This window comes from Caretta caretta, chromosome 8, assembly GCF_965140235.1.
Source record: "Caretta caretta isolate rCarCar2 chromosome 8, rCarCar1.hap1, whole genome shotgun sequence".
NCBI lineage: Eukaryota > Metazoa > Chordata > Testudines > Cheloniidae > Caretta > Caretta caretta.
In genome coordinates, this window is record NC_134213.1 from 33,158,901 (window position 1) to 33,173,515 (window position 14,615).

The window sequence follows — 14,615 nt, forward strand, 5'->3', positions numbered from 1 at the left end:
GGAAAAATTCCCCTACAAATTACCTCCACCTGTTCATGGAGATGTAGAGACTTTATCCAAGAGGTAACTCAAGAAAATTTGCATTCAAGCATTTTGTTGAATGTTTGTGGTGACTGAAAATTGTTACTGTCTCATCCTTGTTCATCTGGCCTATGTGTAATGAGCTGGTAATATCAATCCTGGTTCTGGTGGATATGTGTCCATATCACAGAAACCATCATTGTGACTGGTAGTGTCAGCAGAGAGATCAAGGTTGGAATAGGCCACTGAGACTGAATTGGCCTCTCCACTTCTAGAATTTGGAGGACCAAATTCTGCGCTTGGTTATACCACGGGAAATCAGGAGTAGCCCCATTGACTTCCGTGAGGTTACGTCATTATAACGGAGAACAAGATTTGGCCTGGTGCCCATAGAGAATCATTGAGACACACGGGCAAGATATAGAAGTTTATGCAATTATCTGTGCTTTGTCTGCATGATGGCAAAACTCCCACTGTTTTCTGTGGAAGAAGGACAGAGCTTTGGTGGGTTGTCAATCCAGCGTGTGTCACGATCCCTAAAAGTAATACAAATAATGAAAAAACTCAAGCATGAAAAAGAATCATAGCTGTAAATCCACCTGCAGTTAGCTTCCTAAACAATAATTTGTATCTCACCTGGATAAAAGTTTAATTTCAGCTAATAACATTTTAACAACCGAGGAGCACAAGACCAATATTTTCAAAAGTGAGCGCCTCAAGTAAGGCTTCTAAGTCCATATATAGGCACCTAAATAAGTCTGACCTGACTTTTGAAAGTGCTGAACACGTCTTAGCTCCCAGTGAGCTCAATGAGAGTGGCTGAGTGCTCAGCACTTTTGAAAATCAGGCCTCTTATTTAGGGTCCTAAATGTACACTCAGGAGCCTAACTAAGGGCACCCACTTTTGAAAATCTTGGCTGAAATAACTGCTTCTAGAATTTGAGAACCCCTTTGTGGGTTTTGTTGGGGGCCTGTTTTTATTGGTATAAACGTCACTCTTGATGTTTTCCCATCAAGGCTGCTGCTCTCAGTTTCTGTTCTGGGTACTAATGCATGATGATGTGAGGGCACAGACATAACCTTCTGCAGCCCAGGGAGAGTAGGAGGAAAGGTAAGTTCAATTTATTTCTAAAATTATTACATTATTTTACTAGATCTTTAAACTTTATTTAAATTCTTTATTTGGCAAAAAAGAGGGGGTATCATATTTTAATTAGTAGCCGTGTCAAAGGAGAGCTAGATTAATTATTGGAAATTACTCTGTCCAGATGGTTTTAATTTTCACAGCAGGGAACCGGCCTCTTTTGAAGGTGATATTTTTCAAATTAAAATCAGCCTGGATATTACTCATACATGCTGTAGTTTGAAGGTGACGTGGTGTGTCCTCTGATTTCTAACCTACGCCGCGTTCACGTCTGTGTTCTGCCCTAGTGAAACAATCCTTTGGATTAAAAAGGTGCAGGTTGCTTATCTCTAAAATTAAAGCCATCAGAGGGGTAAGAGGTGACTGAAGGAACTGGTAATGGAATATGAAGTCTTTTCATTGTTACGTTGCCCTTTATAATTCTCAAACCAAAGTGACCAAGAGTTGTTATCTGATGGTCAGCATCACACTTAGTAGTTTTAACCGAGGCTCCCAGAACTGAATGGACACGGAGAATGAATTACTCTCTAGCCCATAGAGGCAGTGCTTCCAGAAGAAGGCTGAGGCATGCTGTCAGTGTGGAGGTAACTTGCATTGCTATTGCCTATGCCCTCCCTGGTCTGTAGATAAATGGAGGACTTCAGCCTTCAGAGCTTCCATGTATGCTATTTTCTGGTCCCTTAATTGTTCCCACTTCTGGGCAGGGTTCCTCTGAGGGGTGTCCAAACTAACTCATTGGACACCTTCTTGAAGCAGTGGGCATTATCTGGGGTTCCCTGCCTGGTGTCACCTTCTGGATCCCTTGTTTTGACCTGCACCCCTATCCTTGTTTGTTCTTTTTTTGTCTCCCACAATGTCAATTTCTGGTTTCTTTGCCCCCCCCGCCCAAATGAAGTGGGTCTTGGTGCCCACCTCCTCAGCTGAGGGAGGGTCCAAATAATCAGCAGTAGGTTGACCCACCAGCCCCAGTGGTCAAGTAGGTTGGTACATTTCTTAGACACTGAAATATATATAATACACATACATGTTAAATCCATCTGCTGTTAGACACTTAAACAATAATTTCTCTCTCCCTTGATATAGGTTTAATTTCACGGGATACCCTTTTAACAAATGAAGAATCTAAATAAATGTAAGCATCTGTTGAACATTTGGTAATTGTAAGAATAAAAATACCAAAAATCACATCTCTGTCTGAGCTGCAGAAGGAAATCTCCATTGAGGGTTAAAGTTTTGTGATATTTACACTGCTGAAAAAGCCAAATTCTGACTTTACAAGTGGGAAAAATATTAATGTGCTTAAATGAAACAAACTCGTATTTCTATCCCCTTGGTAAATCCTTACAGTGAACATATTTGCTCTTAGAGGGTTTTACAGTTCTGAAATATGAAGGTCAAAAAGAATGTGACTTTCTGTAGCACAGATCAAACATTCTTCCGTGTTTGGCCATAGCTGTATTTTTAGGGTAAGAATTAATTCGTATGAATTTCCAGTACAGGGCCCGGGTTTCCGTGCACTGACATTTAGACATTCTCAGATTTTATTTCTATCATGTCTGCTTTCTATTCTGAGCTCTAGAGATGGCCTGGGCCAAAAGGCCAGATCTGAACACCCCAAACTTTATGGGAGGATGTTTTGGCTTTAACCTTGGTCCTGAACTGAATGTTGCAGCTGGCCCCTAACTCTGTAATGAGACAAAATGAAAATTCTGGGTCCAAATGCCTCCCCATTGTGGGGGTGGTTGTAGCGATGGGTTGCAGACCTGGATGCCAATTTTGGCCCATCTCTGACAACAAACTTGTGACATGGCAAGTGGCATATTAACTTAGAGAAGAAAACCATCTTCCACCATGGAGGCAGGGCCAGGGAAACTCTGCACTCCAACATGGTGACCAGGTTACGTTGTGTAAGGCATTAAATGCCCAGCCATGGGCAGGGTTCTAGGCTCTGCCCCACGGGATTGTCACAATGGTAGTTGGTGGGCTCCTGAGTATGCCAGGGGACACATACAGGACTTTTAAAGAGCCGGCGTCCCCATCAAAAAAGGCACCAAAGCAATGGTACTAATTTGCTCCCTGTTGTCGGTTTCAGTGAAATTGCCAGAGCCTGAAGGGGCCATGAGAATCAAGTGCACTTTTGTCTGTTTCGGTTAGGGCTGGCACACCAAACATTGGCCTGTGGTAAAGAATTTAGTTTTCACTTTGCTGTTAATGGCACCATTCCTGAGAACGTAATTCACAAGACGTTTTACAGGGGGACTCCCCTCCCCACACAAAAATATTAATATAGCTTTGTTAATCTGGGCAGTAAAAGTGTGCATGTGTGTATAAATTCTCAGTTACACTGATGTAAATCTGGGGTAATCAGATAAAGTTAGTAGCATTATTTTAGATTTATACCTGTGTAACCAAGAGCAGAATTCAGCCTGAGGTAAGGTGTGTGGGTTGGTCGGTTGTGTGGGGTTTTTTTCCATATGGACTGTGTCTACATTCAGTGATCCAGGTGGACACAGGAGAACTTCTTGACTTACCTCATTCATGCCATGACTTGATCTGACTGCGCTGGTAAATGCCTTTTTTTCTTCTTCCTTTTACAAGCCCAGCTTCTAGTGGAAACAGACACATTTGGCAGTCAAGTCCGGATCAAAGGGAAAGAGACAGACTTTTACCTTTGCATGAACAGGAAAGGCAAGCTAGTGGGGAAGGTAAGTGTTTCCTATTAATTCATTTGTAACATGAGCATTACCTTTAGCAGTGACTGCGAAGTCGTAATGATGTGTTCCGAACTTTGCCTGTCAACCCCAAATGAAAAGCAGGACTTGAGGAATGTGGAATTTTTAAAGCAGTCCATCCCTTTACCAACCCTTCCCCCACAATAAAATAAAGCAGCCAACCACCGGGATTTTATTACTGATGCCTTGGGTATGCACAGGTTTCCATTTTACAGTTGCATAGATTGACAAAAGATGTATGCATCTCAAAAACAATCGAGCACTCGCATTACATGATATAAATCTCTTTTACCTTGGTGGTAAAAAAAATAAATAAAATTGTTAGGAACATGTTAGGGAGGTTAGCAGTGTAATGCCTGTTTTAATAACAAGAGTCAGAATATACTGTAGCAAAACTAATATTGGAATCTGAACATCTTATTAGGGCTGGGCCCCACGGTTCTAGCATTACAGGAATATTTTATTACTTTGGATCCCAGCACAATAGAAGCATGTAACAAATTACACATATTTGCCTGTGTAGCTTAACTTCTTTGCTGAAGTCATATTTTTTTTAATGCATTAACTTGTTTTTGTAACTTACATGGGTTCTTTGTATTGCTGGTGAATCCAAAGTTAAATAATTGGGCAGGAGGCTGTCAAAGTTAAATACCACCAAATGCACATAAAAAGCACTCACCCTCTGTACCACATGAATTAAAACACTGGCTATCCCTGTGGCAGTGAAAAAGGGAAGCTGAGTTTTTTGCTTTGAGTCAACAAAGGCACTGAAAGCCACATTCCCAAATAGAAACCAGGTGTCATAGCCACTCTGGTGAGATGTTATGTACTACGGTGGTCCCAGGAGTGATGCTTGAGGGGATGGGAAAGTCTTTTCATAGGGTGCTCTCCTGTCCCTTTACTCATGCAAGTAAAGGCTACCTTAAATACTGATATCTACACTACCTCAGTAAGTTGACCTAAGCTACGCAACTCCGGCTATGTGAATAACGTAGCTGGAGTCGATGTAGCTTAGGTTGACTTACTGCGGGGTCCTCACTACGCTGGGTCGACAGCAGACATTCTCTTATTGACTAACCTTACTCTTCTCGTTCTGGGTAGAGTACCGGTGTCAACTGGAGAGCGATCTGTGGTCAATTTGACAGGTCTTCATTAGACCTGCTAAATCGACCCCAATGCATCAATCCCCAGAGCGTCGATCCGGGGGGTAGTGTAGACATAATTTTCAAAAGCACCCATTAATTTTGGGTGCCCAACCTAAGATGCTGACGACCTGATTCTCTGAAGTGCTGAGCTCTGGGATTCCATTTTAAATCAATGGGATTTGCAAATTCTCAGCACCCTGGAAAATCGGACCTAGATGCTGGATTCACCATCACCCTTCATCATGAGAGGAAGGATCATTCACTGGTTAAGGCCCTGGCCTGGAATTTAACAGAAGCACATTTGGTTCTCTGCTCTGTCACAGATGTCTTGTGTGACTTTGGAGAAGTAACATGGGGCCATAGTTTTTAAGGTATTTAATCGCCTACAGATAGGTGAAAAAGATCGTGGGATCTTCAAAAGCTCCTAAGTGCCTAACTCCCAGGGCCAATGGGAGTTAGGCACCTACGTGCTTTTGAAAAACCTACTAGGCTCCTATTTGTATCTGTAGGCCAGGGCCGGCTCCAGGCACCAGCTTTCCACTCAGGTGCTTGGGGTGGCAGTTGGAAAGGGGCAGTGTTTCCGCAGCCACGGCAATTCGGTGGCAGCTTGTCTGTTCCACTGGCCATGGTGGCAAATTGGTGGCAGTCTCTCCCTTTTGCCGTCCACAGCGGTAGTTTTTTTCACTGCTTGGGGCTGCAAAAACTGTAGAGCTAGCCCTGCTTTAGGTGCCTAAATACCTTTAAAAATCTAGCCCTAAACCTCTCTGTGCCTCCGTTTCCCCTCTGCATGGTGAGGCTAACAACACTGCCCTGCTCACGGGGAGTGTTGTGGGGTTAAATATGTTAATGGCTGTGAGGTGCTGAGATACCACAGCCGTGAGGGCTGTGCAAGAATCTAAGATAGATACATGTAAAGTGACTGTAAAATGCCACCATTCTGCTTCAGTGGTGTTTACACTGGTGCAAATGACCGCAAATGGTGCAGGCAGCAACCAATGAGCCTTAGTGGGCTTAAGCCAGATATCCAGAAACAGGCTTATCAGATGCCACTTTTGAAAATTTAGGCCTAAGTCTTTTTCAGGACAAGTCTCTCAATTTGGCTCATTGGGTGTGAGTCAGGACACTTGTTTAGCTTGTTCTCGTCATGCAATGTGATGTTTCAGTTTCTCTCAATGTGCTTTTCATGATGTTAAGCTGGCAAACACCTCATTTTAAAATAAATCTTTTATTGTAAATATCGTATCTGAGCCTTCCTGCCCCACGCCGGTAAAGACCCAGATTGCTGACAAGTTCATAAAACATGCCGCCTTGAGCAGGAGGGGGCATTGAACGTTCTGTTTGGAAGGAAAATGTTCCAGACGCGTTGCCCATATTAACAGCTTCTCAAGAGCACAAATGAAAATAACAGCATGTCTTCTTGATACCAAAGAGTGTGGTTTTAATTAGTATCATAGTTTCAGCTCTTTTTGTGGGAAGAGTTTGAGGGAGTGCTTTTTAGGCTGAATGCTCTAAACAGCTAGTAAACCCCAAGGAAAACGTTAGATAAAAATTCATGCCTGGGCTAATGCAAATCTCGAAGTACATTCTGAGAGGAAATACGAAACACACGATGATCATTTTGCAGTTGCCCCAGCATGTCCATCTGGCAATAGTGGAAATTTGAGGCAAAACTGGTTCTTTTTCTCTGCTCGTTTCCTATTGCCTTACACTGCATAATCCGTAACAATACCAACAGATGCCATCTGGCTTTGTTCTCCTCCTCAGTCAGCATTTTTGGATTCTCCCCAGTTGAAAACCTGCTTTGAATTTAGTTCTTTTTTGTTTCCCATAATCACCTACAAAGGGTTTTACAAATCGGAGCAGGTTGTTGTTATTCGCAGCTGGAACGTCTGACGAAAGTGACCATTTCAGAAACTGGGCTCGTTCCCTACCTTGGAGCTAGTTATGTTGAAGGCAAACAGATTAATCCTCAGAGTTCAAAAGAGCAGCCTTCATTTTTCTTTTTCATCGACTCATTTACATCCGTGCCAGTTCTTCTGAGTCAAGGCTTCCAATGGCGCTTTTTCAGCAGCTCAGAATCTGGTGTTTGCAGCAGTGCTCTCCCTTTCTTGTTTCAGAGTGGCAGCTGTGTTAGTCTGTATCAGCAAAAACAATGAGGAGTCCTTGTGGCACCTTAGAGACTAACAGGTTTATTTGGGCATAAGCTTTCCTGGGCTAAACCCCACTTTTAGAACACGAAAGCTTATGCCCAAATAAACCTGTTAGTTCTAAGGTGCCACAAGGACTCCTCGTTGTTTTTCCTTTCTTGTTAGTTATTCTTTGTGGCTTCACAGCTAACATTGGCCAAAGGTATGAAAAGTGTCAGAGGCAGGATTCTAACTCTGTTGTTACTGCAGGCCACTTCTGAGTTTTCCTAGATGGGGAAACTGAGGTAGAGAGAGTTTAAGTTATTTGTCCAAGGTTAGAGAGGGAATTAGTGGTGGATCTAGGATTAGAACTTGGAAGCTGCTGGCTCTCATCCTCAAGTTCCGCATGCTGACCCACTACCTCCCAAGTCCAATGAAAACTGGAGACTAGGCAAGTGCTGGATAGGGAATGACTGTTTTTATGTTACAAAGTGACCTGTGCAGCCGAAAAGCAAATTGAATTGTGCATGCTCTCAAGTTGCTGCTTGATGTTGTGTAAAGAAGGCCTAATTTGGTTTTTATTTGGTGGTTGGTTTCAAATATTTGTTTTCTGCTTTAGTTATTTGTTTATTTTACCTTAGAAACACCATGTCTTAATTTCCCTGTTTTTACTAGCGGTGCCTGTGGCCCGCTGATGAACTAAGTGAGATTATGACATCACTAGGAAAGAGACTGAAAACAGCAATTTAGGTGTAAGGGAATTGTTAGTTTTGTTTAAATTTTGTTTTCTGGGTTGTTTTTTTTTTGTTTGTTAATGCTCATTTAACTCAGCCTTCTGACCCACACTTGGGAGAAGAGTGCTTTATGTGAAAGATTTAACACTCTGGCCCATACAAATGAAAGCTGAGAAAGTTTCAATTCCAGTTCTCTAATCAGCTAATTTTAGTAATCTCTCCTAGCTTTGGGATTTCCATATTAAATAAATCTGGTTTCCTATGTGTTCCAGACAGGATGATAACCAATGGATACTATCCATTATTTGTTCTGACTGGTTTTCTCTCTCACTGCTGTGTGCACACTGGTGTATGTGTATGTACACGCACACTTTCTCTTTCAGACTGGCTGCTAATTGTAATGACACAATAGCATCAGAGAGACTCTGATTTACATCAGTTGGCAATCTGGCGCAATTATTTTAGATGTTGCTTAATTCCATGCCTCGTGGCTAACCGGATGCGTAAGGGCTCAATGTTTTTGCGAAAGTTGAATTTTTGGTGTGAGAGAGGTGAGGCCTGCTTGGTAGTCTTTGTGCAGGATCTCCTGAATTCTAACCCTGATTCTGACAGTGGGTGTATCCACACTGGAGCAGAAGGTGTAATTTTCCCATGTTAGCTTTGATTGACTTTGACTGACTACCTATGTAGTCCTAGCAGTGTGAGTAGCGGGATGGACTGGCAGCCCCAAATACTTGCCTACTTTTTCAGACAGGACCATCCTGGGGGCAGGTACCCACTCTCACCGCCCATGGGCTCGATCAGAGCTAGCACAGGTATGTCTCCCTGAGCTGGAAATTACACCTCCAGTGACTCCCACTGGGGCCTCAAACAAGTCGCTTTCCTTTCTGCTTCAGCTGCTCTATCTCAGAAATGGGGATAATAATACATATAACGTAGGAGAGTTATGAGACAATGTTGGTAAGGGACTTTGAAGTTAAGAGCTAAGTAATATTCTGTGTGCAATAAGGACTACAAAATCTTTACAGCAGGGAATGGCAGACAGTCATGCAAGCCAATGGCTGTTGGTTTGTACACTGCTAAGCATACTGGAGGTGTGTCGGTTCTGAGAACTTGAATTTTCATTTCAAAACAAGCACTGTAGACGAGGCTCATCATGCCAGGCTCCACAAGCTTGCTACACAGTGTTCCTTCTGTTGCAGAATTAGGTGCTATATAGAATTTGGGGACACTGTGACGTTTCCCCTTTGCTCCCCAATAAGGAGGGTCATGCAGCGGTCCATGGTTATGCAGCATACAAGTGTTTGGTTAGCCATATATGAATGTCACTCTGGGAACAGAATTCATGAGTTGGGCAGTGCATCTCCTGGAACTTGCAGACAAGGTGGGTTCATGTTCTAGTCTCCTGTGAACAACAGCTTGGGTCCATGCGCAGTTTGTGGGCCTGTGCTGATTCTATCTGCACCACTGTAAGGCATCCAGTTCCTGCTCCCATCCCACAGGCACCTACCCCCAGCTGGTGCCCTAGCTGCCCTTCCCCCATCCCATCCCAATCTGAGGTGTCTTCTGGAAGATGGTGGTCTGACTTCCTCTTCCCACTTCCTCTCTGGGACAGAGGCCCCGTCATGTGTTCTTCAGGGGTGACGGGTAGCCCTTCCACCCATTTTACATCTTCCAGAGAGCTGTCAAATGAAAACCACTGTGCTGCCCCGTCCCAAATCTGTAAGAGTCTCTGGGGTGGGACCTCTCCCATCGGGGACTCGTGCTCCAGTGGCAGCTACACTCTACAAAACACCCATTGATAAAAGCTGCCAAGGGCCTCAGAATTTGGCCCAGTGGGAGTTCTGCCTGAGTAAGGAGTAAGTAGATTCCTCAGGGTTTGGCTCCTTTCAGCAAGTGGGGATTGGGATTGTATGACATTGCGGGCAAAAAGAAAATGTAAGGTCATGTCCTAACAAAATCTCAGACCCATTACATTAACTCAGCTATTTACTAAGAACACAAAATATAATAAGGTGCAACATGTCCGTATTGTACAATACGCTGTTGTGCGCCAAACTAGCACTCTAACTTTTACCGTAGCTCTCTGAGTTTTCTTTTAAAAACCACAAGGACTTGAAATTCAAACTCCCCAGGAAATCACCTTAATATTTTCAATATTTCTTGAGATAAGTTTGGAATTGTAAGGGTTTTCTTTTATTCCCCCTTTCTGTATCTTTTATGGACAATTTCCACCTCCTACCCCTGTTCCTATTAAAGGGAATAAAATGCAGCCACTTGAATGGTCTGAACTTAAACTCACTCTACAATAAAAACAGATGAAGCAAAGTTTTACGCTACATTCAGGCCTATACTAGGAAGGCTTTGCCAGTATAGCTTTACTGCAGGGATCAGCAACCTTTGGCCTACGGCCCCCCAGGGTAAGCCCCCTGGTGGGCTGGGCCGGTTTGTTTACCTGCCGTGTCCGCAGGTTCGGCCGATCGCAGCTCCCACTGGCCGCGGTTCGCCGCTCCAGGCCAATGGGGGCTGTGGGAAGCGGCGCAGGCCGAGGGATGTGCTAGCCGCCGCTTCCCGCAGCCCCCATTGGCCCGGAGCGGTGGCTTACCCTGGTGGGCCGCGTGCCAAAGGCTGCCGATCCCTGCTTTACTGGTATATTATACTGCCAAAGTGTTCCTGATGTGGATGCAGTTTTGCTAGTATAGCTTATTCCAGCCCCCTGAGCAAAATAAGCAGTACTAGAAAAAAATCTAGTTTGCTGATCTAACTGTGTCTGCATTAGGGACTTTGCCTGCACAGTTGGTCAGAGATCACACCCCATCATAGCCCTGACTGACACAGCTATGGCCGGCAAAAGAAGTTTGTAATGTAGACCTGGCCTAAGAAACTAACCATTTCCTTGTGGCTTTCCAAACCAATTTAATGTTACCAGCTTGTTGCTAATACCATATGGTAAGGATCTCTGTATTTTTGCAAACTGTTGCTCAATGCCAAAGACTGTTTTGGCAGAGCTTTATCACTGAATCCTGCCAGCAGTGGTCTTTAGGGGAAAGTAATAATTTGGGGTTGTTTACATTACAGCAAATGTAATGGGGGGTTTCTTGAAGCGTGTGTGGGTATATGTGTGTGTGTGTTAAAACAGGACGGTTGGGGGAAAAGTAAATCCAACAGCATCAAAGAGCGAAGGTGTTGGTTATTGTACATGTATGTAGTCCTGGTTTACAGGAAAAGGGGTGTCTTCTTTTACAAGAACTTCAATGGAATGCTCCATGCAGGGTGGGAAAACCCCTGGAGGACAAAAAGAATGTTTTAAGGGCCAGGACTATCTGGTGGGAAATACAGGGTGGAGTTCTTAAAAGCACTCAGCACTAGCCTAGCTGCACCAGTGGGAGTCTTACTACTGACTTCTTTGGGAGCCTTGGGAAAACCCACCCATAAACCACGGATTAAACAGAAACATTTTAATATTATTTTAAGGTAATATTAAGGGTCTGATTTAAATAGAGATGAAGAAAGATTCCAAGGTAAGGTTGGAACTGTGCCCTTAACTCACATGAATGTGCCTATGCAGCATGCATGGTGCAGCATACATGGTGCATGATTCCCCTCTGCATGTCTGCACTTCAGATCTCTTCTCTGCATGGGGATTCTCTGTTGCCGGTCAGTGTGAGTTCTGAGCATGGACCAAATGCAGAGGGTGCCACAGAGAGCTGTGTGGCAGTGGAGGTGTGCACGTGGCAGTGGAGAATTCTGCCCGTAGACCTTGAGCTGTATTGAACTCCGCCCTTCTGCTTTGCGGGGGTTTGTTGCTCAAACATTTTCCTCCCAGTTCAATGTGCATCAGATTTGCCCCCCTGAGTTTGAGATTAAAACTGACCCCAAACTTCAAAGCGATGCCCAGTGAAAACTATCAGATTTCACTTGGCTTTGGGTCAGAACTGCGAATTTCACAAGGTTTTGACATTAAACAGTCAGTCTTATCAGGCTCACTCAGTCCTGGACCCAGGCTCATTCAAAAGCTCTGTAAACCCTAGCAATTCCTGGGTTTAGCACTGAGTTTACAACAAAACCAGAACCAAGGAATGTTTGATGCAATCTGAGCTTTAATCTCACACATTTTTTCAAAGTTCTCTTTTGTCATGGACTGTCCTGACGGCACTTCCCTCAGAGGCAAGGCTTGTCAGGGTTTTGAATTACCTGGCTTTTGTGAGTTTCAGTCAGGGCGCTTTATGAACTGCAGTGTGATTCTTCATATTCAGTGAGATTTGTTCTTTGTTAAGTGAGCTGCTCCTGGCCCCGCACCCTCCTCCTTTCCTTTCTACACTTTGTCTTTACACTTCTCTTCCTTTCCCATTTTAATAGTCTATTTAGGCACCCCAAATGCCCTTGAACTCTGAGGAACTTTGGATCTGGAACTCAACTGCGGTATTGCTAACCCCAAGTGTTCAGAGATCATGAATCTGACTTCCCAAAACCATGAGATTGGCTTTAAAATGTTGAGTTTTGAACAACAAATATTTGGGTTTTTTCTTTCTCTTCTTATTTGGGTCACGTTTTCAGACTTTCCTCTGCAGCCATGCAGGCAAGAAATGTGCTCTCTCTCTTTTTTTTTTTTTGGGGGGGGGGGGGGGGTCAAAATAAAAGCGAAATTCTCATGCAACCACTTGATTCCAGAAACTTGTGATAAACTCATGAGAATTGGCAATACTATGAACTTCATAGCTTACCCCATCTAGTATAGACTGAACAGCGTCCCTGAATCCACACACCTCTGATCTCTGAAGAATCTGGATCTGGGTCTAGCTGCCTCAGTCTCTAATCTTTTCAGTGCTTCAATCATGTCCTATGTGTTCTCAAAGGGTGTGTGTGTTGATGTTGCTGTTATACAGTGTGTATGTTGTTACATACACTCAGTTTACTTGGACATGCAATTTCTGCTTGTAGTATTTGTCATCATCTTTTCCTGTATATTTAACATGTAAAATAGTGCGTAAAACATCATTGATTAAAACAGATTAAAAACAAAGGAACAGCCCCCTCTTCTAAGGCTGTCTAAACACAAAAGTTGTACAATTTTAATTATACTGGTCAAGTTAAAGTGCTACAGCTCCCACCCTAGGATGGACACCGCTATACCAGGATAATAGTGCAAACATCGGTTTAGTGTATTCCCATACAAGAAGGGGAATAAGCTATACTGGTGTGAGAAACCTTTTATACTGATATAACTGTGTCCACATTTGGCATTGTACTGGTATAACTATTTCAGTAAAAAAAAATCATCCCCCTAACTAATGTCATTATACTGGTACGTAAACTGTGTGTAGACCAGGACTAAAGTATCAAGTTACTGGCATGTAGTGACTACACAAGTGAGACATATGATAGAAGGTTAGTGTGAGCTTGACTCTGACAATGCCTGTTTTGTAGCCCCTGAGCAAACGCCACTGTGAACAAATTACTTATAGAATCATAGAATCATTGAATATCAGGGTTGGAAGGGACCTCAGTAGGTCATCTAGTCCAACCCCCTGCTCAAAAGCAGGACCCATCCCCAATTAAATCATCCCAGCCAGGGCTTTGTCAAGCCTGACCTTAAAAACTTCTAAGGAAGGAGATTCCACCACCTCCCTAGGCAACGCATTCCAGTGTTTCACCACCCTCCTAGTGAAAAAGTTTTTCCTAATATCCAACTTCCAGAAGCCTGAGCAGACTCAGTCTGAGCTGAATGCTTGGGCAGTTAACAAGTGCTCTGCCTTCTCTCCATTCAGCCTGTCTTCTGAATGCTTTCTAAACATTACACATCTCCCACCCCACCCACGTTCTACTGGAGCATTTTGTGCATCCAGAACAGTCAGAATTAAATTGGAATGTTTCTTTCATTGATCACATGCTACCTCAAGGTACATATAGAGTGCTGAGTGTTGAATGGGTTTTCCAAGAATTCTTACTATGAATAGCATTACACCATGGTACGCTACCAGAGCAGTTGCTTATTGCCCTACTGTTAAGGCCCAGTGAAACTACCCTTTGTTATATGGAGGCTGATTCATCACAACGGTGAGGTGACGTAGTACATTGCAGCGACTCCTCCAAAATGGTAGGAGTTTATATAAATAAACTGGATCTTTAGAGTATTAACATTTGCAAGTAGCAGCGGTTCTTGTCATGGGTCTGTGTTTTCAACCATCTTTTTGTCAGAACAGCTCTGATGCAGGACGTACCAAGCCAGGTTTTCCAAAGAGCTCAGCTCCGGTTCAGTCACAGTCAGAAGAAGACATATTTTCCAAAGTACCTGACACATTGAGAGCTGAGCTCTTTTGCAAACCTGGCCCTAAGTGTCACATTGGGAACTGTCAGGTGCTGAGCTCTTTTGAAAATGGGCTCCCTATAGATTCAGGCACAAAATAACTGTGTTTAAAGTACAGGAAGGGATGCTTTTTCAAAGCTGTGTAGGCACTGGGCAAATTATTTTTGCCTGTGCATTATTAATACTATTATTGAGCATGCACAGTGTGTTTGGTGCTGAATAAATATGGAAGAAGATCCAGTCCCTGCCTCCAGGAGTTTGCCATCTGGTTCAGATCTGACAAAATCATTAATTTCTTCTTCTTGATGTTACTATTTATTGAATGGCAACAGTGTGTCTGCTGCTGTACAAACACAGAGGAAGACAAGCACCAATGAGCTCCCATTCTAATTAAGGCACAGATAAT

General features: G+C 43.4%; 1 protein-coding gene across 1 annotated transcript in view; it reads left to right on the forward strand.

Moving 5' to 3' along the window:
* FGF18 (fibroblast growth factor 18) overlaps nt 1-14,615 on the forward strand; it is a 112,350-nt gene that overhangs the window by 76,596 nt on the left and 21,139 nt on the right. The window contains exon 5 of the mRNA XM_075131376.1: nt 3,764-3,870. Within this exon, the coding sequence (XP_074987477.1) occupies nt 3,764-3,870 (107 nt within the window). The remainder of the gene's footprint in view (nt 1-3,763; nt 3,871-14,615) is intronic.